The sequence below is a fragment of the Delphinus delphis genome, chromosome 18 (assembly GCF_949987515.2).
Source record: "Delphinus delphis chromosome 18, mDelDel1.2, whole genome shotgun sequence".
NCBI lineage: Eukaryota > Metazoa > Chordata > Mammalia > Artiodactyla > Delphinidae > Delphinus > Delphinus delphis.
In genome coordinates this window covers 77,632,071-77,658,190 of record NC_082700.1, presented here as the reverse complement: position 1 = coordinate 77,658,190, position 26,120 = coordinate 77,632,071, and the positions used below count along the sequence as shown (strand labels likewise).

Here is a 26,120-nt window from a genome sequence, read left to right as displayed (position 1 = left end):
TTATAGCTGCAAATTAATTTCCTCCCCCTTGGAGTCAAACATCTGTATGAAAAGCTCTGGGAAATTCCCAAACAAAAACTTTATTTTAAAAATACAGTAACTATGGAATTTCCCTGGTGGCACAGTGGTTAAGAATCTGCCCGCCGATGCAGGGGACACGGGTTCGAGCCCTGGTCCGGGAAGATCCCACATGCCGCGGAGCAACTAAGCCCATGTGCCACAACTACTGAGTCTGCGCTCTAGAGCCCATGCACTGCAACTACTCAGCCCACGTGCTGCAAATACTGAAGCCCACATGCCTGGAGCCCGTGCTCTGCAACCAGAGAAGCCACCAGAATGAGAAGTTCGCACGCCGCAACGAAGAGTAGCCCCCGCTCGCCGCAACTAGAGAAAGCCCGCGCGCAGCAACGAAGACCCAATGCGGCCAAAAATAAATAAATAAATAAAAATAGAGTAACTATATGGAAGATTTGGGATGAAGGCTATAAAATAACATCTTTTTGTAACTTACTCAGTAATCAAGTGATTACAATAGTTTCTATGTAACCTGAAAGTACCAGTGTTTCTTTTCTGAGGCTGACCTTCACTGGCTGAGGAACAGAGAGGTGGTGCGAGGACCATTAAAATGTAATCTGGAGGCAGAGAAAGAGGCTGGTTTCTGAATTACTATTCTAAGAGCCTTAGACAATGCAAAGACATCACCTACATTTACAAAACAGCTAAACGCAGTGGAACGCAGCAGAAGCTCTGTGGAACCCCAGTGCCTCAGGGAACGGGGTTTGAAAACACTCCCCACGTGCATGTGCATGTTACTTTCTTAAGTTTTGCTCGAAGTCACATCTACCCAGCCTGACTATACACTTGATTTCAAACAGAGCAGCCAAACCCTGACCAATAACACTTGTCTGATAGCAGTCAAAAAACACAAGTTTGTGTGATGAATATAGACTTGAAACTTGGTGTCTCAGTGCCAACAGATGAAAACCCTAGGGTCTGAATCAGACAGGCTGACGTGAGAAGAGGCCTCCCCTCGCTCCCAGGGTGGCTCCCACGCAGGTTGTGTGTGAGCACTGAGGATGGGGCCGTCTAAGACCCCCCCACCTCCTGGTGGACAGCGTGGAGACCGCCATAAACACCGCTATGGAAAAGACATTGAAGAACTCGGTGGGAAGGGCATCTCTTTGGTCAGAGGACGATCATGAGACCAAATGCTCCCCACGTCAGGGGAGCTGTCCTCCCCCAGAACACTCTGTGTGGACCTGCACTGCCCACCGGCCTGGACTCGGACCCCCAGCCACCGACCCCATCCGTAGGCGGCCTCGGCCCTTGGAAGCCCAGCCTCCACCGGCAGCGCAGGTGAGTTTAAGGGAAGCTGCCTGAAGGCCTCTCCACGCACAGCCCGGGGCTGGAGGCGCCCTGTCCCCTCCACAGAGCAGCTCTGCTGAGCTACTTATCTTAGAAGTCGCAGCTCTTCAAGAGTCAACGCTGGCCTCCCAAGGCACCAGTCCGTCCGTTATCCTCAGCCAGAGCGGTGCTATGACCCGACCCCCTCGGTGACCTGTGTTCCACCCCCTGCGCCCCAGGCCCCTCGGAAGGAGCCAGGCCCTGGCCCCCCGCCTTCCCGTCTGTTCCGAGGGGGCAGATCACCACCCCTCTGCCCAGACGAGGCCTCCTTCCCCTCCCAGCTCTCAGCAGGGTCACCTCAGCCGGGAAGCCCTCCTGGAGCTTGCTCTGCTCCCGCCTTCCCTGCGCTAGAGGTGCTCACAAGCTGCGCTTAGACCTCTAGTAACTGGCGCACGGTAGGACGTCACCAGCGTTGTTTAGGACGATATTATTTTGCTGCATTTGGAATATTTGCCGGATGACCTAAACATCCTGGTGCTTCAGATCCTTCAGTTGGTACCTCTTCTGCACACAGAAGGCATAGGCTTGACAAGCAAAAAGTGGAGCTCTGCCCCACGCAGACTAGAAACAGCTCTCACTGTGATTTCCTGCAAGGTGTGCTCTAGGGTACGGACTCAGCTGAGTCGGGCTGGCCCCAAACACAGATCAGCGCCCTCTGCTGCCACGTCCCCAGCTGCCCCCCGACCCCTCCACGAACTCCTGTAGTTTAGAAAAAGGGGTTCAATTTCAAATGGAATCCCAGAAGAGTATACACAGTATTTTATGAAAGATACATCCATCCGAGGATGGTCCAAACCTTGATCCAACTGTTGGGCAAAGAGCAATGTTCGAGCTCTCAGCTTCAGGTCTCCTCCGTGGGTTGTGACCGTGAGCTGTGACAGGCAGACACGCACATCAAACTGACACCCGGTGAGCTGTCGCGGGCTCTGTTCTTGGTGGGGACACGGCAAGTCTGATTTTAGCGACACTGGACTTTGGACCCTCCAGTGCCTTATTTTTCTATTCCAAGCTGAGGTAAAGGCATCCAAAAAAAGGGAAAACACCCCGAAGTACAGAAATCTCAGCTCATGAGACAGCACACATGGCGGCTTAAAATAGCCCCAAATTTCAGCGCATTATGTAAGCGCCCAGGCTCCCTCGGGCGGCCACGCGTGTTTGCATCAACAGCCTCTTGCCTGCGGCCCGGGGCCGGGGTGGAATCGTTCAGGCTGGGCCGGTGCCAACAGATGTCCCCTCCTCAAGGGCTCTGGCCCAGCTGAAGCCAGCTGGTCTTCCGCCCAAGCTCCCCTGGATGAAAGCAAGGGCCAGCGAGGCTGGCGGTCCAGGTCCACAGCGGGGGATGGCGTCGTGGGCCAGCTCTGCCCCCTCCTGCTCCCCTGCACGGGGACAAGGTGCCAGCTGTGTCCCCACCACAGAGCCAGGGGGCAGCGCGGACCCCGCGCCTAGCTCAGAGGGGCACAGACCAGGAGCGGCAAGGCCCGGCCCCCTGCCACCTCCCTGCCCGTCTCCGGTGCCCTGTGTGTGTGTCCGGCACCTGGTCACGATGTCAGCCCCCTGCGCTCCACTAGTCCACACATTTCCTGCGATGTCCCCCTGCCCCCAGCACTTCCCACTGCGCCAGGCACACATTAAGTCTCAATAAATGTGTCGAATATATAAATAGAACTTTCGGCATTAATACGACCAGCGAATGCTTGTAACAAACGCCACTGGGGCTCAGCGAGCGTTTCCGGCCGTTCCGCTGGAAAGCGCTGGCTTCCGGGCAGTTCCAAGGCAGTGCTGGGGAGCCCTAAGGCTCACAGGAGAAAAATTTATATTTTTATTGTATAAGAATCAGTGCAAACACGGAAACTCTAACTTTTTTTTTGTTTTTTTTTTGCGGTACGCGGGCCTCTCACCGCTGTGGCCTCTCCCGTTGCGGAGCACAGGCTCCGGACGCGCAGGCTCAGCGGCCATGGCTCACGGGCCCAGGCACTCCGCGGCATGTGGGATCTTCCCGAACTGGGGCACGAACCCGTGTCCCCTGCATCGGCAGGCGGACTCCCAACCACTGCGCCACCAGGGAAGCCCCTAACTTTTCAGTTATGATTTTCACAAAGTTTTGAAGATGAGCCAGCTCTCTTCAGAAATTCATCTCATTATAAACTGGATGAAGGGACTTCCCTGGTGGTGCAGTGGTTAAGAATCCGCCGGCCAATTCAAGGGGCATGGGTTCAAGCCCTGGTCCAGGAAAATCCCGTATACTGTGGAGTAACTAAGCCCGCGCGCCACAACTACTGAGCCCACGAGCCACAACTACTGAAGCCCGCACTCCTAGAGCCTGTGCTCCGCAACAAGAGAAGCCACCGCAATGAGAAGCCCGCGCACCGCATCGAAGAGTAGCCCCCACTCGCCGCAACTAGAGAAAGCCCGCGCGCAGCAGTGAAGTCCAATGCAGCCACAAAAAACCATCCAACCAACCAAGCAAACAAACAACTGGATGAAGAGTAAAGCTATGTTTACGCTCGGCCACGGGAGAGCCTGACCCTACACAGGTCTACCCGGGGCCACTGGCGATCTCGATGACTACTCAGGTTGTAAAAATAATGTATCTGTTTCTTAGAGAACAACACTGCATTCGGAGAATCTCTTATTATCTGACCAGGAGTCGCTGACCAGCTTGAGAGAGATTCACAGCGCTCCTGTCTCGCCCGGGCCCGGTGGGTGCCGGCCACACGAAGGCGGATGGGGCTGGCCGTGGCCTCGAGGGCCCATGGCGTGCAGACAGAGAAGGAGGGTATCCTCCCGGGAAGGGGGGCCAGGCAGGGACTGAGTGCAGCCCTGCTCCAGGGTTGGGGGGGCGCCAGGGGCGGGTAAGGGGGGATGGGTGGCAGCCACCCTGGCGCTGGGTGAGGGCCCCCCAGGGTGTGGCGTGTGGCAAGGCCTGGACCCCACGGGATGCCCGTGACCATCACGGCAAAGCGCCTGACTCAGACGCCCGTGCACACCACGACGTGCCCGAGCGGTGGTTCAAACCACTGATAGACAAACGCAAAAGAACTGGGCAGATTACTGGACTCGAAAATGTTATTATAACAGTGTTACCTTTTAAAACAGCAACACACTTGACTGGAAGCTTCTTGGCCGCCAGCTCAGGACTAATTTACTGAGTTATTGATTCAAGAAAAATGTGTTGTTAAGTCCTTTGTGCATCTGACCCAAGTGGCTTTTACAATTTAATCCTTAATTTGGGCTGTCAGGTGACGTCACGCGCAAACTTATTTTAAGATTTAAAATAATGAAACGGACGTGCTGGCTGTGAACTGGGGGTGGTACATCAACGTCCTCTGTGAGCTTCTAGGGACTTAAAAACAAAGGAAAGCTGGCGATGAAACACTTACATGCTACGTGAATACACTGCTTTTGAAACATCCTCAAGCGTTTTGATTTGTTGCAGACAAACGGTGACGTAGAGAGTGCGTGCCTGGTGGGGACGGGAAGCAGGGGCAGGGCGGCGAGGGAGTCGCTCTGTCAGGAGGACGAAGCGGGGACCGGGCAGCCCCAGGACGGGTTTGCACAGGACCCTGTCGGTCGTGAGCGTCGGGGCAGATACTGGGCCTGAAGTGTTGTTCAGAGGAAGTAACGAGGCAGCCAGGAGGAGGGATCAGTTCTCCCGCCACATCCAGACCCCAGCACAGCAACAGCCCCTCAGAGGCCAGAACAAGACCCAGAGCAAGAACCTGGGGGACCGTTCCCCCACCGGGGGTCGGTCGGGGTCACTCTGCCTGCAGAGCAGCAAACTTCCCGGTCCTCTGGCTGTGGGGAGGCAGGGGTGGGTGAGACTCAGCCGGGGAGAAGCGCTCCGCACCCAGCTCGGGAGCCGGGCCAAGCCACCGCCGCAAGTAAGACTGGGGGCCTTCTGCTGACTTCAGCTATTCCCGCGGCTAAAAACAGCACCGCGGCAGCGCAGACCAGCGGCTCTTCCGCCTGCAGTCTGCGGACCAGGAGGGTCTCCACGTGGCCATGAGGGCCACCAAGGACGGCTACTAGTCTGCCTTAGTCTAAGACTAAAGAAGAAACAGCCCGTTGAGAAGGAGAAGGTCACATAGGAAAAGCTATTCAATGTAATCCCCAAACTCGTAGCCTGAAGGTTTCCCTCGAGAATGACGGCACGGTGTGTCCTAAGCATCTCACATACTCAGCGTCAGAGACAAACCAGCTGGGGAGATGGTTTTCAAGTTATAACACAGCCCCCGAGAGTGACAACCCACTTGAGAACACACAGGCATGCACACACACGTGCACAGACATGCACACACGTGCACACACACTTGTGCTCGCAACTCAAGGAACCCAGGGAGGGGTGGCTGGCCCTGCCCCAGGCCCCAGGCGGGTGCTCCGAGCTGGTGCCCCACCGAGCAGCACAGGCCAGAACCCAAAGTGCCAGCCGGCAGGAAAGGCCGCGCCACCCGCCCAGGAGGAGGGGGTGGGGGGCACGCGCGCCGTTACCGACACTTACCGCTATTCTCAGGATGGACGCCTTGACCGAGGTCCATTTGTCCTGCCTGCGGTCTATGACCAGGATGAACCCGATGCCAGCATCCTGCAGGCTGAGAGGAGGAGAGAGCCGCGCTCAGTGCGCCGCCGGAGGATGGGCCTGCCCTGCCGTCCATCTCCGGGAAGAGCTCGGGGCAAACCGGCTCCTCCTGTGGCCCTCAGCCTGCTCCACACACTGCCGGGGGCGCCGCTGCCAGGACAGCATCGAGCCACCTGCAGGGCTTCCCTGAGCTCGCGGGCACCTTCCAGGGCTCGCTCTGACCCGAGACGGACGGACAGACTCTGTGTTGTTTATTTCCCAGCCTGACACCAACCAGCTCACGGCACAGAGAGGTGGGCAGGACCCATGCTTCCTGGAGCCCAGCTGTTCAGTCAGAGCTGGTCATGTTGCCTTGCAAGTGGACCGGCCGGCCCAGCCCTTCACAGTGAGCCTATGACCCACACGTCACGTTAGTCCCAGCATCTGGGGTCCCTGAGTTCATCCACGACACAAAATCGCTCTTGAAGGCACGGCCACAGCTCGGGGAGAAAAGCCCCGAGGCGCCCAGAGGTGCACGAGCGTCCACTGGGGACGGGAGACAAGATGAGGCTCCTTGCAGCAGGAGCATCTGAGAGAGACGCTGAGCACCGGTGACGACAGCCCCGTCCCCACAGCCTGACGCGGCGTCTGAGTCACTGCGGAGACCAGGAGGCTTCTCCCCTTGGACAAGCCCGCCACCGTGAGCCAGTTGCAGGGCGGCAGCGCCCACGCCAGCCAGGCGGCGCGGAGGAATGAGCGAGGGGCCGAGGCTCCGACTGGAGCTGCTGATTTCCACGTCTCCGAACACACCGACGGTGTAAATGAAAACCAGAAATACACGGCACACGTACAAACTACGTGGCTGGCGGCGGTGCTCTGCCTGCTGGGAACGTTATGTAACAAAAGCCAGAGCTGAGACAGCCCAAGTGCTCCGTGTCGGAGCAACACCGATGATGGACACACAGAGCCACGCCTGCACGGGAGCGTGACGGGAGCGTGACGGGAGCGTGACGGGAGCGTGCGCGCCGCTGTGTGTCAGCGCACCCGATGGTGAAAGGCTCCACCCGTTCAGCGTTACCTGCTCCACAGACGGCACAGGACTTCCGGGAAAAGCACAAACAGACGTCAGAGCGCGCACAGCCAGGCCCACACGGCGCCCCGACAGAACCGCCTTCTAACCGGGCTCAGCTCTCACGGAGGGAAGTTTTATTTTGTTTGCCACTCGGGCTTAAGTGCCAGGTACCTGGGATCACAGCTGCCTTGCCCCACCCCCCACGCCTGGCGGCCTCAGGGCCTGATCTGGGTGGGCAGGGCAGTGGAAGCTGAGATGGCCCCTAAGCCTGGTGCCAGCTCTGGCCGGGGCGGTCAGGAGCCTGGGGCGTCACGGGCACACGCCTTCCTCTGGGCAGCCCCAGGCAGGCTCCTGAGCCCTCGCAGCCTCGGCCATGGGAGCCGGGGCTCAGCCCGGCGCGAGGCGGCAGCGCATCGGGCGCCCGCGCGGCCCCGTCCCGTCCACTCGCTGGTGCCCTGCCCCTCTTGGCGGCCCCTCCCCCGGGGGGACAAGTCCCACGCAGCCCCCCGATGACACCGACCACAGCGGCTTCTCCACAGCCTGTGTCTGCACTCTGCCCCACCCTCCCTCCGTCTCACAGGGAGCTGCCCTGCGGTCCGCGCCGTGGGGCCGGCCCGGGTCTGAGGCCCAGCCGCCGGGATCCCACTCTTCCTGAGGTGCAGGAGACTCGCTTCCCCTGAGCAGGCGGCCACCCTGCCAGGCATGGGCCCCGCCGGCACAGGGGTCTGAGATGCGCTCCCAGACCACCCGCCCGTGGGGGGCTACCGAGAGGAGCACAGCCCAGGGGCGGACGCCACACGCGGGGACACGGGCCTGTCACCGCAAGCCGGGCCGGGCCATTCCTCGGCGCCACCTGGACGGGCCACTCAGCGAGAAGCAAAAGCGGGACCCGAACAGTGTCCACCTCCAGGGCTGCCGCGGGAGCAAAGCCTGACGATGGCGGCAGGCCCGCCGTGCGCCCTATTCAGCGGCAGCTGCTGTGCGGCCGTCTCCCTTCCCCCGGGACAGAGCTCCAGGAGCGCGGCCCGCCTCCCCATCACCCCTCGTGACTCCACAACAGGCCTCAGGGTGTCAGCTGTGGTTCTGGGCCCGGAACGTCCTCCCGTGGCCCCTGCGCTGACCCCGCTGCCCGCGGCGGCCTGTCACCCTCACGCACGAGCAGGGCCGCTGGCCTGGCCACTCACGGAGCACGCGGCCCCGGGCCTCGCGCCCCGCCGCCCGCGTCACTTCCGCGTCCCCCTGCCGCCCCACCCCCGTCCCTTGGGGTCTTTAACTGGCTCTGTGCCTTTGAAAGCCTTACGGTAAGAAGTCCGTCACGACCTCAGGGGACAGCGCTGACGACAAACACGATGAAGACGCGAAGGCGCCGACAACACGATCTCTTCAAAAGAGAATTTCAAGAGAAATGTGAGGAATTTGCTGGCTCCACAGAAACGTGTCCCGGAAGGCGGGCTTCCCAGCGAGGCAGCGGTCGGGCCGGCAGCTCCCGGCTCCCGGTGTGTGAAAACACTCGGGCCAGAGCCCTGCGGTCATTCGCCTGCGGCCCCGCAGGTGCCCAGTGGGGTCGTGCAGGGAAGGTGCGGCCGAGGCCCCGCTGGGTCCCCCCTCCCGGCAGGCACTGCACTGAAGCCTGGGGCTGTTCTTCCCTCACTCCTCACCATGAGCCAGAGGCACAGAGAGGCTAAGCCGTCTGCCCAGAGTCACACAGCTGGGAGCACAGACCGGGTGGGGCCCGCGGCCTGGCTCCGCGTCCAGACCCCCCAGGCCGAGTCCACCCTGCGGGATAAAGCTGCCCCCCCTCCCGCCCACCCCTGGGCTGCCTCCTGTGTCGGGCCAGGCAGGGCGGCCCCAGAGGCGGAAGGAGACGATGCCCGTGCACCAGCACCTGGCTCGGGGCCACGAGAGCTCTCCTCCCTGCCGCTCTCCTCCCTGCCGCTCTCCCGTCTCTGACCATGTTTTGGGAACGCTGGCTCAGAGGTGCACAGGCGTAACAGAAGGCACCTTATGTAAGGACGTAGGGACCCTCCAAGGCCCCCTCTGCCCACATGACTGCAGCCCCAGAGCAAGGCCGTGTGATCTGCCCAGCCCCCAGGAGCCAGGGCCCAGCATCCCAGGGTCCCGTCACTCCGCCCTCCACCGCTCTAAGGAGGGTCCCGTCTGCCCGTCTCCCGCGTCCGTGACCTCACATGCCCAGGGGAGAGGGAGGGTGGCTGACGCTCAGATTGCACAAGAGGCCAGCACCCAGGGTCCCTCGTGTGCCAGGTCCCGAGGTGACTGCGCTGAGGGTGGTGGCAGTGGGGGAAACTGCACGCGGCCCTGTGGAGGCACAGACGCCAGCCCGCAATGTCCCAACAGCCGCTCGGAGGGGCCCCTGGATGGCTGCCCGGCCGCTGCGTGGGGCTGACGAGCTCACTGCGGGCCCAACAATCAAAAAAGGCCCGGAGCTCACGCAGCATGGTGTCCTCTCTAACACCCCAGGCCTGCTAGCTCCTCGGGTGGCCCTGGGGAGCCGGAGGCACGGCCAGCTGCGGTCTGACCTCCCCTTCGTCGGGACTGGGCAGCATGGGGGCGGCCCGGGAACTGGGCTGGGCTGGAGGGTCCCCGCAGCGAGGCCGCGGCCACCCGGCGTCACCGTGACCAGTTCCTGCGTGGCTGCACCTTGCTCTCGGACCCAACACGTCACAGAGCAGGGACAGGCGGGGACACGAGGCCCGGCTTGGCCTCGCTCAGCCCGCGCGGAGCTCCCGGTGGGAAGGACCACGGCTGGGGTGAGGGTGAGCGTTCTCAGGGCCACCTTCACAGAGGCCAGCTAGGCCTGGCACCAGGCGGGGGAAACAAGCCCAGCAAGGGGGGCAGTGGGCCAGGCAGGCCCGGGAAGGAGGCGCCGGCAGGCTGGCGCCCATCCCAGCCCGGCCTGGCGGGTGGCAGTGCGGTGCATCCCCAGGGGCCCGTGGGACAGAAGGTCCCACCTCCTCCAGGAGCCCTGGCCAAGCAGCTGGGCCCTGGGGCTGGGCCAGCCCTCGGGGTGGGCAGGCCAGGCAGGGGCCTGGGGTACGGGTGGAGGCTGCAGCTGGGAGTTGGGGGGCACAAGCCGGCCTGTGGAGCAAATGGGTCCAGGCAGGACCTGCCCCACCTTCCTGACCGCCCCTGCTTCCCCACCTGGCTGTACTTCTTTGCCCTTTCTTCTCTCTTTGCATCCCATGTTTTGACCCTGGTCTACAGAGGTTGCGAATGTTACAATTTTCTTTCCCTGTCTTCCTTTTGTAAGCGAAATGCCGCAGCCCGTTTCCTCTCTGCCTGTGACTTACCTGCTGGGTTCAAACGCCGTGACTTTGAACGTAGCCCTGAGCATTCAAGCCTGAGCCTTTCTTTCCTGGCTGTCTCTTCCCTCTTCTTGTGATTCAAAAGCTGCCCCTGTTATCATATCACGTGTGCAATGCGGTTCTCTTAACGCTGCTCAGCTTTCCATCCCAGAAAGCACAACGGCAAGAAAAACGTCAGACCCTTTTAAAGAACTCTCTCACACTTGGTAACAGCACCATATCTGTCCTCAAGGCTACAGCAGCCCCGTCAGGGTCAGACGCACACGGGGAGAGCAGGGCCGGCCAGGGAGCCCTGACCACACAGCAGGACTGTCGCCTCGTCCTCACGACCCAAAGGAAACAGTCCACCTCTTACAAAAACACAGGGATTTCTCCAAAGAGCCCGAAAACTTGCATTTTTTGTTCTTTATATTTGAGTTATTTTTTCCACATCAACATCAAGGTGAACATACTCAAGATTTGTTTGAACTGACGTGTGTGCAGTAGTAGAGGGTCTTTCTTACACAACGGAGAGGTTAACGTGCAGCCCCGTGCCCCGTCTACAGGGACCCACCTGGCACAGAAGGAAACTGGGGTATGTACCTGGTTTTCAAAGACCGATTTTCATCTATCTCAAAACACAGCCTTCTCCAACAGATGACGGATGAACACAATGTGGTCCAGCCATGCAACGGAGCATTACTCAGCCTTAAAAAGGAAGGAGATCCTGACACCTGCTACGACATGGATGAACCTTGAGGACGGTATGCTCGGTGAAATAAGCCACCCAGAGTGACAAATCCGGGCTGATTCCACTCACGCGAGGTCCTTGGAGGAGTCAGATTCACAGAGACAGAAAGTGGCTGGTGGGGCCCACGGCTCGGGGAGGGAGCGCTTCACGGGGACAGAGCTTCAGTTCTACAAGACGCCAAGTTCTGCAGTCTGCTTCACGGCACCGTGCGTGTAACACCACTGAGCTGTGCACTTAGAAACAGTTAGGACGGCGAGAAGTAAGTGTATTTTCCCACAACTAGAAAATTACGTTGGGGGAAGAACCCACCAAGCACACAGCTTCCTTAAATACGTGAAAAAAAAAAGACACACGCACACACGCACACACCATCGGCCGCCTCCTTGTAACAGAGGGAACTGCTCCCCCGAGGGCACGCAGACGCCAGCACCACCTCCGCTAGTCCGGAATCCCTGCTACCTCGTTACCTGCCAGAGGCTCCACGTTGCTGCTGCAGCCCCAGCTGCCTGCCGTCTGGCTCCTGCCCTGCAAGTGGGTCCTGAGCTGCGCCAGGGCCGCCTCAGGCACGTCCTCTGCACCTGGAGCTGAAACCCTAGATGAGGAGGCCTCTGGGCGTGGCGACGCCCCACGTGCACGAGCTGCTGGGTGCAGCCTGGGCGCTCTGACGGCAGCGAGGGAGGGGCTCCCCAAGCCCACGCCCGCCCCTCCTGGGCTCCCCTCACGGGGACCTGTCGCTGTTCCCAAGCAGGGCAGGGCTGCACCCCTCCTCCCGGGCAGGTCTCTCGCCCTTCCCCCCACAGGTGAAGGGCATGGCCGCTGTTAGCTGGATGCCGCCCCATCACAGCCGCGTGCCCAACAGGTGGGGACGTCCCACTTCTGAGCTGCCCGAGATGGCAGCCACTGGCCCCTGGGAACTGCAGGACGGCTAGCCCGGCCCAGGAACTGAGCTTTGACATTTAGTTAGTTTCAATTTAAATGGCTACACGTGGCCAGTGGCTGTCGCGCTAGACGGTGGTGACAGAGAAAGGTCATTACGACAAAGGAAGAGTCCTGAGCCGGGCGGCCTCTGGCTCCACAGGAGAACAAGGTCGGGAGGACAGAGAGACAGGACCCCTGTGGAGAGGGTGCCCCAGCGGGCACGGGTCCCTGAGCTTCAGGCCACGTGGGGCAACGGGCTGAGCCAGGCCACCGGACAGCAAATGGACAGCACACGGCAAGGACGGCCCTTTACTTGCTAATTACGCGAGGCCAGAGAGCCTGAGAGCTGTTGCTAATTACGCGAGCTGCGGGGAAGGGTCACCCCCGGCCAGAGCGCCTGAGAGCTGTCACAAACGGGATCACCGTCAAGGTGTCCGGCCTCAGAACAGAGCACCACACCTGCCACGTGGGGGGCCAGGCTGCAGGAGGCAGAGGGGTGGTGGCCACAGGCTGGGGCTCACCTGCCCGGTCCATCCACACCCGAGGCTGCAGCACAGCCGCCACAGGACAGGCAGGGCGCCGTCTACGAGGACGCCTGCCACACGCCGTCGACCAGGAAGGGGCTGCGCTGTCCTGTCTTGTGGGGGGGCATCTGCACATGGACGGAGCGACATGCTTGACTGTGGTTTCCCGTGGGGAGCGTGAAAGCTAACGATTTTTCACGTATGCGTTTGAGTTGCTCGGGACACGCTCATGCCACATTTTCTATCCTTATATTCAAAAGTCAGCTGAAAATTCACATGGAGTCACAGCCACAGCGAGAAGGGAGGTGCTGCCAGGGGCTCGAGGCAGGGCTCGAGGCAGCCTGGCTGCAGGGCTTGGCAGTAGGCGTGTCCCGAGCGCGGCTGGGGGCCTCAGAACGGCATTTACGACCCTGCTCCATCCCCACGCGTGCTGCCTTTCCCCGTCACGTAGTCCACACAACTGCCAAGTGGGGGCACGTGTGTGCACGCGTGTGGTGTGCACACCCGCTCCTATGCACGTATGAGCATTCGTGTGTGTGGTCTGTGAGGCACACCTGCATGCACACGTGTGATGCACACCTGTGTAAGTGTGCATGGTGTGATGCACGCCTGTGTGTACATGTGTGATGCACACCTGCATGTGTAAGTGTGCATGGTGTGACGCACACCTGTGTGTGTACGTGTATGTGGTGTGATGCACGCCTGTGTGTATGTGCGACACACACCTGTGTGTGTGTTGTGTGTGATGCACGCCTGTGTGTACGTGTGTGTCGTGTGTGATGCACGCCCGTGTGTGGGTGACCTCTTTGCGTGCACCTCTCCCCGGGTGAACACGGCCCACCACGGAAGCAGATGGGAGATGTGTCTGTGTCTCCCGAGCAGCTGGGTGATCTGACCCGGGTCCATGGAAAGTTAGCGTCCTTATCGGCGTCCAGTAATCTAGGAGCCCCTGAGCTGCGCCGTCACCGGGCTGGGGAGGGCGGCAGCTGTGCAGCAAGGTGATCCTCGCGGTGTTATCTTCCAAACCCAGGGCGGGTAGGTGGGGGATGCCCCCAGGGATCCTGCAGGACCGCCGTGTGGAAGGGCGTCCGGGACGGCTAAATCTGTCCTTCAGAGAAAGGCCAGAAACCTACTGTCTCAGAGTTGGCAGCCCTAAGACCCTATGACCTTGCGTGTGTGAGTGCACGCGTGTGCCTGTGCATGTCTTGTATGTGTACACCGGCACCCACAGGGGAAGCCGCCAGTGACTGCCCTCACCAGGAGAGAGGATCAGCTGGGAAACTTCGGTTTTGCCACAGGGAGGGGTGAGAGGGGATGAGAGGTGGATGGAGGGGGGACCCAGACTCCAGAATTGCGAGGGGAGGGGCCCTGGAGCCCGGCAGCCCGGCTCCGTGACCCGCTCACGATTTACTGGGTGCTGGACCCAAGCCCTGCACGGCGACACGCGGCAGGTGCACATGAATCAAAAGGTCGATCTTTCTTTTTCTATTGGGCGACTTCCATCAGCACAAACATGCTGCGATCTCCCTCATCTTAGAAGAAAACCTCATCTGCCCCGCCTCCGCCCCTCACTGACCATCTCCCCACCCGCCTCGAGAGCAGATCCTGGAAGGAGGTGTCCACGCTCCCTGCACTGGCTCTGATCCCTTTCCATGACTGAGGTTCCCCTGACTGACACCCCTGTGAAGACCATGCCCCCTGAGACACCCCCGGGGGTCCTGTGAAGACCATCCCCCCTGAGACACCCCCAGGGGTCCTGTGAGGACCGTCCCCCCTGAGACACCCCCGGGGGTCCTGTGAGGACCGTCCCCCCTGAGACACCCCCGGGGGTCCTGTGAGAACCATCCCCCCTGAGACACCCCCGGGGGTCCTGTGAGGACCGTCCCCCCTGAGACACCCCCGGGGGTCCTGTGAGGGCCGTCCCCCCTGAGACCCTCCTGGTGGTTCTGTGAGGACCGTCCCCCCTGAGACACCCCCGGGGGTCCTGTGAGGACCTGCCAGAGGTCCCCTCACCTCCCGTAAGCCACCTCGGCGGGGACTCCCCTCTCCCCGCCCCCCATCCTTCACCCCTTTTTGCTTTGCTTTTCTTCTTTTGCAACCCACACTCCTTGCATCTCATTTAATTTTCTGAGACCATGAGCACAGGATTTTACCTGTTTTGTCCCCTGCCCGGTCCCAAGGGTGTCCAGCACTGGCCGACCCTCACAGCAGTGACCTGAGCAGCTCCCTCTGCCGCGTGCACCCCCCAACCCCTGGCCTGAGTTCTGCTGAGGTCACAGCCACTCTTCGGGCAGGGCCTGGGGGTCACGGTCACATGTCCCTGGACTTGTCCCCACCGTCCTGGCAGATGGTGGTGATGGAGCCCCAGAGGAACCGCAAGGGTTGCAGGCATCGGCGTGGGAAGCCGGCCCCCAAGCCACGACGGGCTCCCAGGAGCAGCCCTGCGGTGCGGCCGCGGACCCGCCAGCTGAGAAATCACCCAGGCAGCCCAGCTTCTCTCGTGGCGGCATTTCCATGTTCACGTGTGTCTGGTGCGTCCGGACGAGGGCTGCCCGGCAGCGTAAGGTTTCGAGATGACCCACGACTGTGAACCAGATGTAACCTGGGGCTCCTGTCCTCCGCGTTTAATAACGGGACGAGAGCTACGCGCTGGAGGGTGTATTTTTCAGAGGACAGAGGGAAGCTCGGGGCCGACCGCAGGAGTCAGCGCCTCTCAGCAGCAGCCGGCACGAGACCGTCCGTCCACGTGACCTGCGTTGACCTTTACAGCGCGCCGGGTCCCGGATCTCACCCTCCCGCGTGGAGGCCGTGCTGGCGCCGGGCTGTCTAGGGTAAGCCCGGCCTGCGCTGGGGGCAGGGGGGGTTCCCCCTTTTCTTGGGGCCGGCAGTGCTGGCTGCATCCGCCAGGCGGCAGCCCCTCCCTCCCTGGGTTCCCGCAGGAGGGGAGCCCTTGGCAGGCAGCGCCCGGCCCTGCTTGACCCACAGACACCGAGTGTCTCCCCCGCGCCCCGTGAGATGTGCGCTGAATCTTCTGGAAACGCAGCTGCCTGTGAGCTGATGGGCGACACCCTTCCGTACGCTTAGGAGGTCCCCCAAATCCGCCCTCGCTCGGGGCTGATCCCCCCACACCCCCGAGGAGCCCGCCCAAAAGCGCTGCGGCCAAGGGCTCGGAACGCGGCCCCTCCCCGCCTGCCTGACAGCCGGCCGGGCAGCTGCCCCTCCCCCGCTGGCCCGGCACCCAGCTGCGAAAGGACGGTATCCGGTGCCGCCGCGGGGTTTCACTCTGTGTGAGAGGGCGTCGGGGCCACGGGACCCCCCCCCCCCCCGCCCCATCCTCCGTCAGGAGGAAGAGACGTGAACAGGACACACGCCGACCACCACGCCGCGCGCGGCTCCCTGGAGACGGAGCCCACGGGTCTGGGCTGCACACGCTCAAGCCGGCCCTGCGGCCAGGTCCACGGCACCAGAGCCCCGCCAGGTGCGAGGAGCCCACCGTTGCTCCTCAGCTTCAGGGGGAACGTGTTTCTTGCCCTTGCATCCGCGGGCAGGTTCTGTTTGAGACCTTGGAGACCAAGGTTTGGAGAGGTTCCACTGCACCGGGCTGAGAACCCTTTAAAGAAGGAGAGAAACACAGGTGCTGGTCCCACCTGAAGGGGAGGTGAGTGTGCTGCGGTGAGCGACGCGGGGGGAGCCTCAGTCCCGCCAGGCCGCGGGCTGACTACCAGCAGAGCTGGCTTTGCTCTCTGCAGACCAAGCCCACTTGTCCAGGAAATGTTTACCAAGGAAACACCTGCTGCTCTCAGGACCTGCGTGCGGGGCAGACACAGACCAACACCGAGCTGTCAGGTAACGGGGACACCGCAGCTAAGCCCGTGAAGCCAGGGAGCCTGTGGGCCGGGCCCGGGGGTGGCGGGTGTGACGGACGGCCTACCAGAGGAGGGCGCCTGCAGCCTGAAGAGGAAACACCGCGCCGAGGGAGCGCATCAAAGGCCCCGAGGCCAGGAGGCCTGAGCAGCCCCAGCACTAGCAAGGGTGGTGACCCGGGCGGGGAGGGTCCGAGAGGGCACAGGGGCCAGCCTGCTGCGTCCGGGAGAAGCCTCGCCTCTGAGCCAGACAGAAAGTGACGTCTGACCTTCCCAAACCCGAGAGTGACCTGAAACCTGAGATTCCCCCACAGGCAGGGGAGGGTCACCCCACCGCACCATCGCAGGTGGGCAGTGGGAGGCCACATATAGCGCCCCCGGGGCCCTTGTTCAGCCTGCATTGAGTGGTCCGGTCGCTGTGGCAACGGCGTCCGCCAACCGCTGAGCCCAGGGCCGGCCGCCGCCTCGGCTGGGGCAGCAGGGCCGTGCCCGTAGCTATGGAGAGGCTCACGGCAGCCTCCAACTGCAGGACTTCGGCCCGTACGTCCCCATGCAGGGGCCGGAGCGGGAAGAGACAGAGAGACGAGGTGGCAGCAAGGAGGCCGCGGGGGTCTCCGGGCCCCTGGACGCGTGCAGAGCCCGCCCGCCTTCGCCGATGCCTCTGAGTCATACGACCCTGACCCCCCGGCCACGGAGATGGGCAGAAACCTCCGCGGAGTGCAGGCGGCCTCTGTCACGGCTCACGGGTGTCAGACTGAGAACTGTGCCTCGGACTCCTCCCCGGGCAGGCTTACTGCACCGTGAGCTCCCCTGCCTGGTCGGAGACAGGCCTGGGGACCACGGGAGATGGGGGAAAAGACGGCCACAGCGGGGACAAGAGGCATGGGCTGGGGGGCTCACAGGGCGGGGGAGGAGGGCCACGCCTCACCTGGACATGGAACGCCCACCCCTGGGAGATGTCATGGAGGGGAGCGGGGGAGCTGGCCACAAGCCCGCCTCCTGGAGGGCCAGTGAGACCCCTGGGGGGGCCCACGGTCAGCCACCAACAGCCGCCGTCTCCTTGTTAAGTCACCGGACTGCCTGACACCGGTGCCGAGTGCAGCTGCCCTTCCTCTTGCTGGCCTGTCCCCGGTGTCCCACCGCCAAGGCTGTGAGGCTTTTCTGCGCCTCACTGCTGGGCACGCCGAGAGCTGGACCCACCGTGCCGGGTCCCCCTCCCCCAAGGACACCCCCTGTGCCGCTCCACGCGGGCAGCATCCACCTTCCCGCCACTCTCCAGACCCCTGAACCTACTCAAGCATCGTCCCTCGAGGTCCAGGGGCCTTGTCCGTGGCCTTCCTGGCTGTAACTTCAAGGGAGAAGACAAATGGAGATGTTTGCAGGATCGCATGGCCAGCCCGAGGGGCCCTCAAGGAAGGCTACGCACTCCCAGGACAGTGGCTGAACCTCCCGCCTCAGCTCGGCCACCCAGAGCCTGGCCCAGCAAGTTGGGTACAGAGAAGGACGGAGACGGTGGCCACCATAAGCCAACCCTAACAAGAGACCCTGCCCCGCGGGACCCAGGGCGCGTCGTCCAGCTCCCTCTGCCAAGTGACCTTCACCACCCACGTCCATCGGGAGGGCTCCCCCAGCTTAACACCTCCACCCCGCAGGCATCTGGAAGGATCTCCCCCAGCCCCCCGGCACTGATCGGTGCTGACGGGACGACACTGACCAGCACCTTCTGTAGGACAGGTGTTGGGCGGTCAAACTCACTGTCGGGTCTGTTTCCCAGATTAGACTTAATTCACCGAGCTGTGACCTGCCTTCTGAAACCCGACGGAGGGAGAGTCTGACGGCACCCATGCCCCCAGTGCCTTAGCGGGGCAGCCGCTCGTCCGCTGGGCGGGAGGTCGGCAGCCTCACCCCTTCCGAGGGGGGATCCCCAGGCAGCATCAGCCCCCCCGCCCCTCGGCTCCTGGGTGCCACACCGCCCAGCGTGGCCGTGGGCTCGGAGGAGGTCTCCCTACCTTTCTGAAGGACGGACCCAGTTCTGCTTGTAATGAAACAGAGTGACCCGTCCACACGCACCTGGGGATGCTGGTGAGATAGGTCATGACATTCTGGAACTCCTTGTCGGGGACGTCGCCGAAGGCCGGGTAGTCGGGGAAGGTGATGACGGGGCTGCCGTCCTGCCCCCGCCCACCTGGGGAGAGAGAAGAGCTGCACTCAGCACGGGGGGCGCGGGGGTGCTGCTCCCGGGTGTCGGCAGGACAGTCATTTTCCAGAAGGAAACTCACTTTCCGTGTTTTGGGTTTTTTTTTTGTTTTGATGTGGACCATCTTTAAAGTCTTTATTGAATTTGTTACAATATTGCTTCTGTTTTTACGTTTTGTTTTTTTGGCCGCAGGCATGTGGGATCTTAGCTCCCTGACCAGGGATCGAACCCACACCCCCTGCACTGGAAGGCGAAGTCTTAACCACCGGACCGCCAGGGAAGTCCCTTCCATGTCTTTTATTATGAGAGAAATGTGTGCTCTCGATGGGAACATTTGGAATGAGGTGATGAGCTGAAGCAGGTACCCGCTATCCTGCCGCCGCCGGAGCATCGCGGGAGCACGTTTCCTCCCAAACCCACTTCCGTGCGCTCTTGTGTGTGACGGACCGCGCTGAACAGAAAGCTGGCATCCTGCTTCCTTCCTGACGGCGCGGACGTTTTCCACGCGCCACAGGTGGCGTGAGGAGCATTTAAACATTGCACGTGCCACCAGGCTGCAGCCCGACCGCCTGGGCGCCCTGTGGCGACTTCGGGTAGACAGTTCCTGTCTGATGGGAGTCATCCCTTCGGCACCGTGTGTGGGGAGGTACAGGTGGAACCGGCGGGGGGGGGGCACTTTTCCCAGGGGAGGTGCACCCGACACAGTTCCCGAGGGAAAACGAGGCAGTGGCCTGGGATCTGGGAAGGTGAGCACGGCTCCCCAGGGCCAGGCAGTCGGGAGGGCAGGCGTGGAGATGCAGGCTGGGATTCTGGGCCGAGCTGTCCCACCGACGACCTGGGCGGCAGTGCAGAGGCCAGGAGGTGAGGCCAGGCGTGGTCTGCTGCCAGCTGGTGCCCTGCGCGGCAGGAGACGGCCACCTCTGCTCCTCCGGGGCTGGGTCCTTCCCTCTTCCCTTTGAACCGAGGCTGGCCTGGCCCATCCGAGGTGGCAGAAGTGATGCCGCGTGACTCTCAAGGCTGGTCTGCAGTGAACTTGCAGAGGACAGCCTGACACAGGCGAGCACCTGGGGCCCCTTACAAGGGCAGACCCGGTTGACCCCTGAAGACCTCTCACTCTGTCCACACCAGCTGCTCTGGTGTCCACTGGCAGCATCTGGGCAGTTCTGGCCGTCACTCTGGGGGGTGCTGGCCTCCGGTGGGTGGGGCTGCTCTACGTCCTACAATGTGGGACAGCCCCACGGGGGAGCCGTCCCCCCAGTGTCAGCGGTGCTGGGCTGCGAAGCCAGCCACCCCGACCTTCGCACACGGACACCCCGGCAGGAGGTTACGGCAGTTTGGTCCAGGGCAGGCAGTGGGCACCGTGATAACTGGCCAGGGCGTCCTCACGTTGGGAGGCGGGCAACCCGGGTGTCCTGGCGGGTTGGGGAGGGATGGAGAGGACGAGGGCCACCTCCGCCCCGGGCTCTGCTTGGCCAACCCGCACGGGGTGTCCGCAAAAACCCAGGACGCTCCAGCTTTGTTCCAGACGCTGAAGCTCGGGATGTGTTGTCTTCTAACCAATTCCCAGACTTGACGACGTGAACCAACCCGGCCCGTCGGCTCGCGCCCTGCAGGTTGGGATGGCGGCGGGCTTGGTGGTCCTCAGCTCAGGGCCTTGCCACCCGCCTGTGGGCTCGCCTGAGCCCGGGGTCACCTTCCAGCCTCCCTCAGATGCTGGCGGAACCCCCTCCCGTGGCTGTAGCGCTGGGGTCGCTCTCTGCCCCCCTCGGCCGCCTACCCTCCTCCAGACACCCCCGATAGCCCAGGCCGGCGGTAGGGTATCTTGGTCACATCAGCTCCCTTGTCCTTGGCCCCCCGTGTGCTGGGGGACCTGGGGCCTGTGAGGCCCAGTGGTCAGTGACCTTGTAGCCGCCGAGCTGGGGCCGTGGTTACTTCCGCAAAACCCCCTCCCCGAGCACCCGGCGGCCTCTGAATAACAGGAGGTGTGTCTGGGGGTCAGGGCCCCCCTGGGGTCTCCTCCTGAGGGCAGCGGGTGAAGACCTGAAGGAAGGTCAAGGTCATGACCCTGTCCTGTTGGGGACTTTGGTTTCTCAGAAGGACACCCCGCTCTCTCTCCGTCCTCCATGAGGGGGGCGCCCCTCGCAGTGCCCCCCCAGGAACAGCAGGAGGCCGTCTCTGCTGACAGACCTCAGAGGCTCAGCTTTCCTGCTCAGGGGGCTCAGGCCTCGAGGTTTAACCCCCGAGCGACACCACGGGTCCATGTGCAGGGGGGCAGGTGGGCCTGAGCCACACAGGGCACGGCCTGGGGAGCAGCTCCTGGCACCAAGGGGCGGGCAGGGGAGCCCGGGGGCGCAGGACTGGCTCTCGGAGCTCAGGAGAGACCCCAACCTGCTGGCCAGGGGAAAGGGCTGCGAGCAGGGGGCCTTCAACCTCGGGCCCCTGACCGACAGCACAGCGAGCCTTGGGGGGCAGGCCTGCCCGGTGGAGCGGCGCCGCCCTGCTCCAGGCACTGCTCTCGCGCAATGCTCACGGCCTTTGCGGGCCCGAGGCACCAGCACCCTGGCCGGCCGGATAGGGCAGCAAGATGTCCCTGCAGGCTGGAGACAGAGCCCGGATCCCAGGGGAGGTGGCAGGTGGACAGGGGCTGGAGATACGGAGCGACCCCAGGACAGGCTTGTGGGCAGTGCCGGCCCCTCGCCCTTGTCGGTGGCGCCCCAGGGGCTTCTCCCAGAAGGCGGAGCCACAGAAGCCAGAGCCCAGGCCCTGGACACTGCACGGGGGCGACTGTGCCACACCTGCACCTCCTCCCCGTCCCAGGAGAGCTCTGGAATCCAGGAGACCGCAGCCAGGAGCAGCCGGGCCACGCCCCCCTGGGGACCCAGCTGGCCCCTGGCCGGCATTTGCCGGCTCTGAGCTGCCCTCATCACAGGCATCGGTGCAATGGGGGGCGGGCCGCACCGCACGGATTGTCCCCAGGCCCCACGACGCGGTCACGGAAGGCCAGGAGGCCGACCGCCTGGCGAGCAGACACTCCCCCGCCCGCGTCACACAGCCTGGCCTTCGCACTCACCAGACAGGTACGCAAAGCGCTTCTGCAGCTGGTCCTGGATGTCGGCAGCACAGAGCGGGCTGATGTCGTGGTGCATGATTTCATCTGCGGGGAGAGCAGAGCAGACGGAAACACGCTGTCATTTGGAGGAAATGGCCTCCCGAGCTACGTCTGGGTCAGCCCCACCGCAGACACTCGAGGGTCCAGCGGTCACGGGCCTGGAGAAAGGGATTCCAGTTTCCAGTAGAGAAACCTTTGTTTCGCAGAGCACAGAAAGCTGTGCGCTGAGTGATTCATCAGTATTTAAAGCGTGGTGTGTGTCAGAAGCACAGAGAAAGGCGGAGGGAGTGGAGGAAGGGACAGGGAGGGACACGGGGGGACAGAGGGGGACACGGAGGGACAGAGGGGGACAGAGAAGGACCGGCAGGCAGAGGGGAGGTGGGGGGAGTGGGCCAGGACCGGAGCTGGAGGACTGACCCCGAGATGACTGCTGGGGGAGCAGACACTCTTTGGTCTGAGAGCACCTACCGACATCCTGGGAGTGGCTGGGCCACCCTTGGGGTTCTCGCCTGCTGTCTATGCAACAACCCACTGGTCAGAGTGGAAACCTGGCCATGGCAGTGGGTTCAGACATACATGCCTGGAGCCTCACCCCAGCCTGACACTGACCCTGAGCAGGGCACTGAGCCCGGTACCGACAGCCACAAGTCCTAAATCAGGGCCCCGAGTGACCCAGTCACAGCCTGGAGGCGTTGACCAGAAACAAAAGGTTTAGCAAGACTCCTGGTGGAACCCGGACACGGCCAGGGTCTGGGTCCATGCGGGGGCACCAGCAGGTGGCCACAGGGCCGGGCTGCTGGGGGGCCTTCGCGGACCTGTGTCTCTAGTTGCTGCTAGGTGGGTACCACGTGAGTGACGGCCCACGTCTCGTGTCTCCAGACCCGGGTGTCCTGGAGAGTCTGCAGCCTTCAGTGTTGACACAACTTCTCCACAGAGACTACAACTCACAAATGGCTTAAGAGTCAGCTCTCCTACACCCAGAAGAAGACCCCGGCCCCCAGGGCCTGGAGATTCAGGTCACGGAGACAGTGGAACGCCCTCCGAGCGGATGAGCCTCCGTCCTGCAGACCAGTGAGCGTGGGCAGGTGGCACAATTAAACGCACGGGCGGGTCCCCAGATCCCGGCTGTCATCTGTGGAGCTGCCGAGACCCACGGCTGGCTGCCCCGGGACTGCCTGGTGCTGACGAGGACGTGACGGGGGCCCTGTCCACTCATCCCGACACAGCCGCAGCCCGTTCAGGGTCAGGGACCGAATGACGGGTCACACTCAGAAAACTCAGAGGCCACGACTCTGCCGGTTCCACGGGCAGCTCGGGGCCATGCCACCTCCCCTGTGCAGGAAAACGTCTCACCAGTGGCTTTCTTTTGTGGGAGAAAAACAGGGCTGGAAACAAGTGCTAAAAGAAAACCTGAAATGTTTTAAATTCCAGACGAGGTGGTTTATGGCCGTCACACCTCATTTATTTAGAACACACGTCAGGTGCGATGGACGGGCAGCTGCACCGGAGGCTGGGAGGCCAGACTTTATAATGCCCACACTGTCGAGCATGGACCCTGTTCTCCTCAAATCCGGCCTCTGCCCGCCGGGGACAAGCGCGTCATTGAGACGGACCCCCGGGGAAGTGGGGTCGCCCTCAAGCTTGGAAAGGAGACGCCCAGGGCTGCAGAAAACAGCACGGACGCTGCTAGCTGGCAGGTCCCCAGACCGGCGTGGACGCTGGGACGGGCAGTTCCTCAGGCCTCGCAGGACTGCCCTCAGCTCGCAGACCCTCCCGGACCACATCGAGACTCCGACGGGCATTTCTGCAGAGATTCTCAGACCTGGTTTCGAGCAGCTCCGAGCGGCAGGGCCTTCACGTGGCCCCTCCGACGAGCACACTTCCTCCTTCCTGAGCTCGCTGTGGACACCAGAGCTGTCCGCCCTCCGTGTCCAGCTCCCCCGGACGGCAGGCGGCTCCCCACGTACTAGGGGCACAGTGGCTACCCCTGACCACCCCTGCCCTTTCTCACTGTCTGGACCACCGTCCATGTTAAGCTGCTTCCACAGAGGGACGCGCTTGGGGCCGCCGCCCTGACGTGCTTCGAGTTCCCCGACCAGCCGAGGTCCTGCCAGGCCCGGGGTCTCTGTACAGGCTGCCCCTCTGTGATGCTTCTCCCATCCCTGTTTCCTGGTCCAATCCTACTCAAGATGTCACCGAGATGCCACCTCTTCGGGGCGCCTTTCTCCGCCTCCTAGCCTGGCGGGGGCCTCACAGCACCCTGCACGCCCGCGGAGGGCACCAGCCGGCCCACTCCCAGGGCAGGAGCCCAGAGAACTCGTGCTGAACGGACAGACGATGACTCCTCAGAGCTTCACGTGGAATCTGGCTAATCTGGCAAAGTTCGTTCTGACTTGCACACAGGCTGGTTCCAGAATTTCTGCCCGTTGCGGGCCCCGCGGGTGCAGACCCCTCACCACGGCAGCCGCGCCCCAGAACCCACCACCCGTGAATCTTCTGGGGCAGAACTAACCTAATATTGTGCCTTAGATCAAATGACCCAATTTAGGTTTGAAGGTAGGGTTACTCTGCACACGAGGTCCATTCAGACAAATGGACCGAACAAAACCTCATACGTGTTAAATGGTCACTGGCCGCCCCTCAGAGAGCTGAGAATAACCGAGCAGTTTCCGGCTGCCATTGAGGCACATGGTGCTTGTCACGCGCCCTCCGTGGACAGCAGGCGCTGCGGCATCAGGCACGCACTGCTTCTTTCTCCCTCAAAGGCTGGGGCCTCGTCCACGATATTTCATCCTGCACTCGAGTGGCAGGTGGCGGCCGGTTGAGAAGGAAGTGGAGGTACCCGGCCTGGCCCGTCTGAGGTCTGGGACGGGAAGTGGGGTCGCCCTGCCTGCCAGGTCAGGGTCAGGGTCAGGGTCAGGGTCAGGGGAGGCCCAGCTCCTGCACAGACCCGCTCTGTGTGCACACAAGGCCTCACAGATAACCACCCGACAACGACTTTCCTGTCGCCCAGACGTAAGCAGAGCCTCCAGGCAATTACCCAGCACAGAGTCACTCTGAGACGGGAGGGGTGCAGTGGGGAGAGGACAGCGCTTCCCTTCCGACTCCCGCAGGGTGGGGGCCGGGGGCGGGGTCTGCAGGTTGGCCTGGTCCCTCTGGCACCAGCTCTGGGAGCCCGTCTGGAAGTGTCGCTCTGTCCGGAGCACCGCAGGGGACAGAGGCCCGCTCCCTGTCAGAGGCCAGAGGGAATGACCCCTCGCTGAGCTCACGACATCTCAGCGGTGCGGGGACTCAGCTCAGTTCTACATGAGGACAAAGGGGAAGAAACATCGACCACTGGAATCTCTGGCCACGAAGTGGTCCCCTGAGTCCTGGTCTGCGCAGCAATCGGAGAGTCCGGGGGAGGGGCACCACCCTTTTATCTTCACACCGTTTCATCTTAACACAATCAGACTCCGGCAGCAAACTTCCTTCCTCTGGCAAACTGACTCGCATATTTTCTTTCTTTTAGGACGAGGATTTCACAGTGCAGAGCAGGCTGCATCTGGCCCGCGCTGCCCATGGGAAGGGCCTCCGAGCGGCACCGTGCATGCCAGCGCTGCTCGGGCCGAGAACACGTGCAGGGTTGGGGCTCGAGAGACGCAGGGCGCCTGGACCCTGAAGATCCATGTCCCGGTGGCGAGGGTCTGGGTCAAGGACGCCCGCGGCGCGTGCAGAAGCCTGGCATTCGTGTTCGAGGCTGGTCCCCGCCTTGCTGAAGGGGGGACAGGAGGCTGAGAAGGGCTCCGACGGAGGGGTCGGCAGCTGGCAAGAGGCCCTGGGCCGCAAAGTCCACTAAGTCCGTCACGAGCTAATTCTCTTCCTTGTTTATATCTGGCTGCACATCCACACCCGAGGCTTTTGTTTATTTTCTGTCAAAATACACCCGTGATGCCCTTTCAGAGTCCGAAGTGGAGAGTCCGTGGGGTGGCCTCACCATCCCGCGTGGGTGGGATTCCTAGTCTACCGAGACCCCGCCCAGGAAGCCCCAAACCAGAGCAGAGCGTGTGCGGAGGGATGGCCGCAAAGAGGCGACTCCAAGCTGGGGGACGAGGATGCCTGGGGCTCCAGACAGGCAGGGACCCATCAGCTCCCCAAGTCCCTGGTCGGGCGGGAGAGGCATCTCCATGGCAACCTGTAGTCCACGGGACGGCTCTGGGGTTCAGCCCTCCGGGTGTTGGAGATCGACACTCACTTGGGCTGAATCCTCCCTCACAGGCCATCCTGGGTATTTTTAACAAGTCACTCGTTCCTGGATTAGGCACAAACATTTCACGTCACGTACGATGCGTCGTTACCTCAGTTCATCCCTGTTCTCCCCGATCTCCTGATCTCAAGACGTGAATCCTTATGTATTTTAAAATAAAAGGCCCCATGTGAGAAGAT

The 26,120-nt window shown here is 62.3% G+C and overlaps 1 protein-coding gene across 3 annotated transcripts in view; it reads right to left on the bottom strand.

Annotated features, from left to right (window-relative positions):
* Window positions 1-26,120, bottom strand: part of MCF2L (MCF.2 cell line derived transforming sequence like) — a 121,333-nt gene that overhangs the window by 28,515 nt on the left and 66,698 nt on the right. For all 3 annotated transcript variants that reach the window (XM_059995867.1, XM_059995868.1, XM_059995870.1), the window contains exons 2-4: window positions 21,657-21,740; window positions 18,460-18,574; window positions 5,903-5,993 (exon numbers count right to left, since the gene is read on the bottom strand). In XM_059995867.1, coding sequence (XP_059851850.1) covers window positions 5,903-5,993; window positions 18,460-18,574; window positions 21,657-21,732 — 282 coding nt within the window. In that variant the 5' untranslated portion in view covers window positions 21,733-21,740. The remainder of the gene's footprint in view (window positions 1-5,902; window positions 5,994-18,459; window positions 18,575-21,656; window positions 21,741-26,120) is intronic.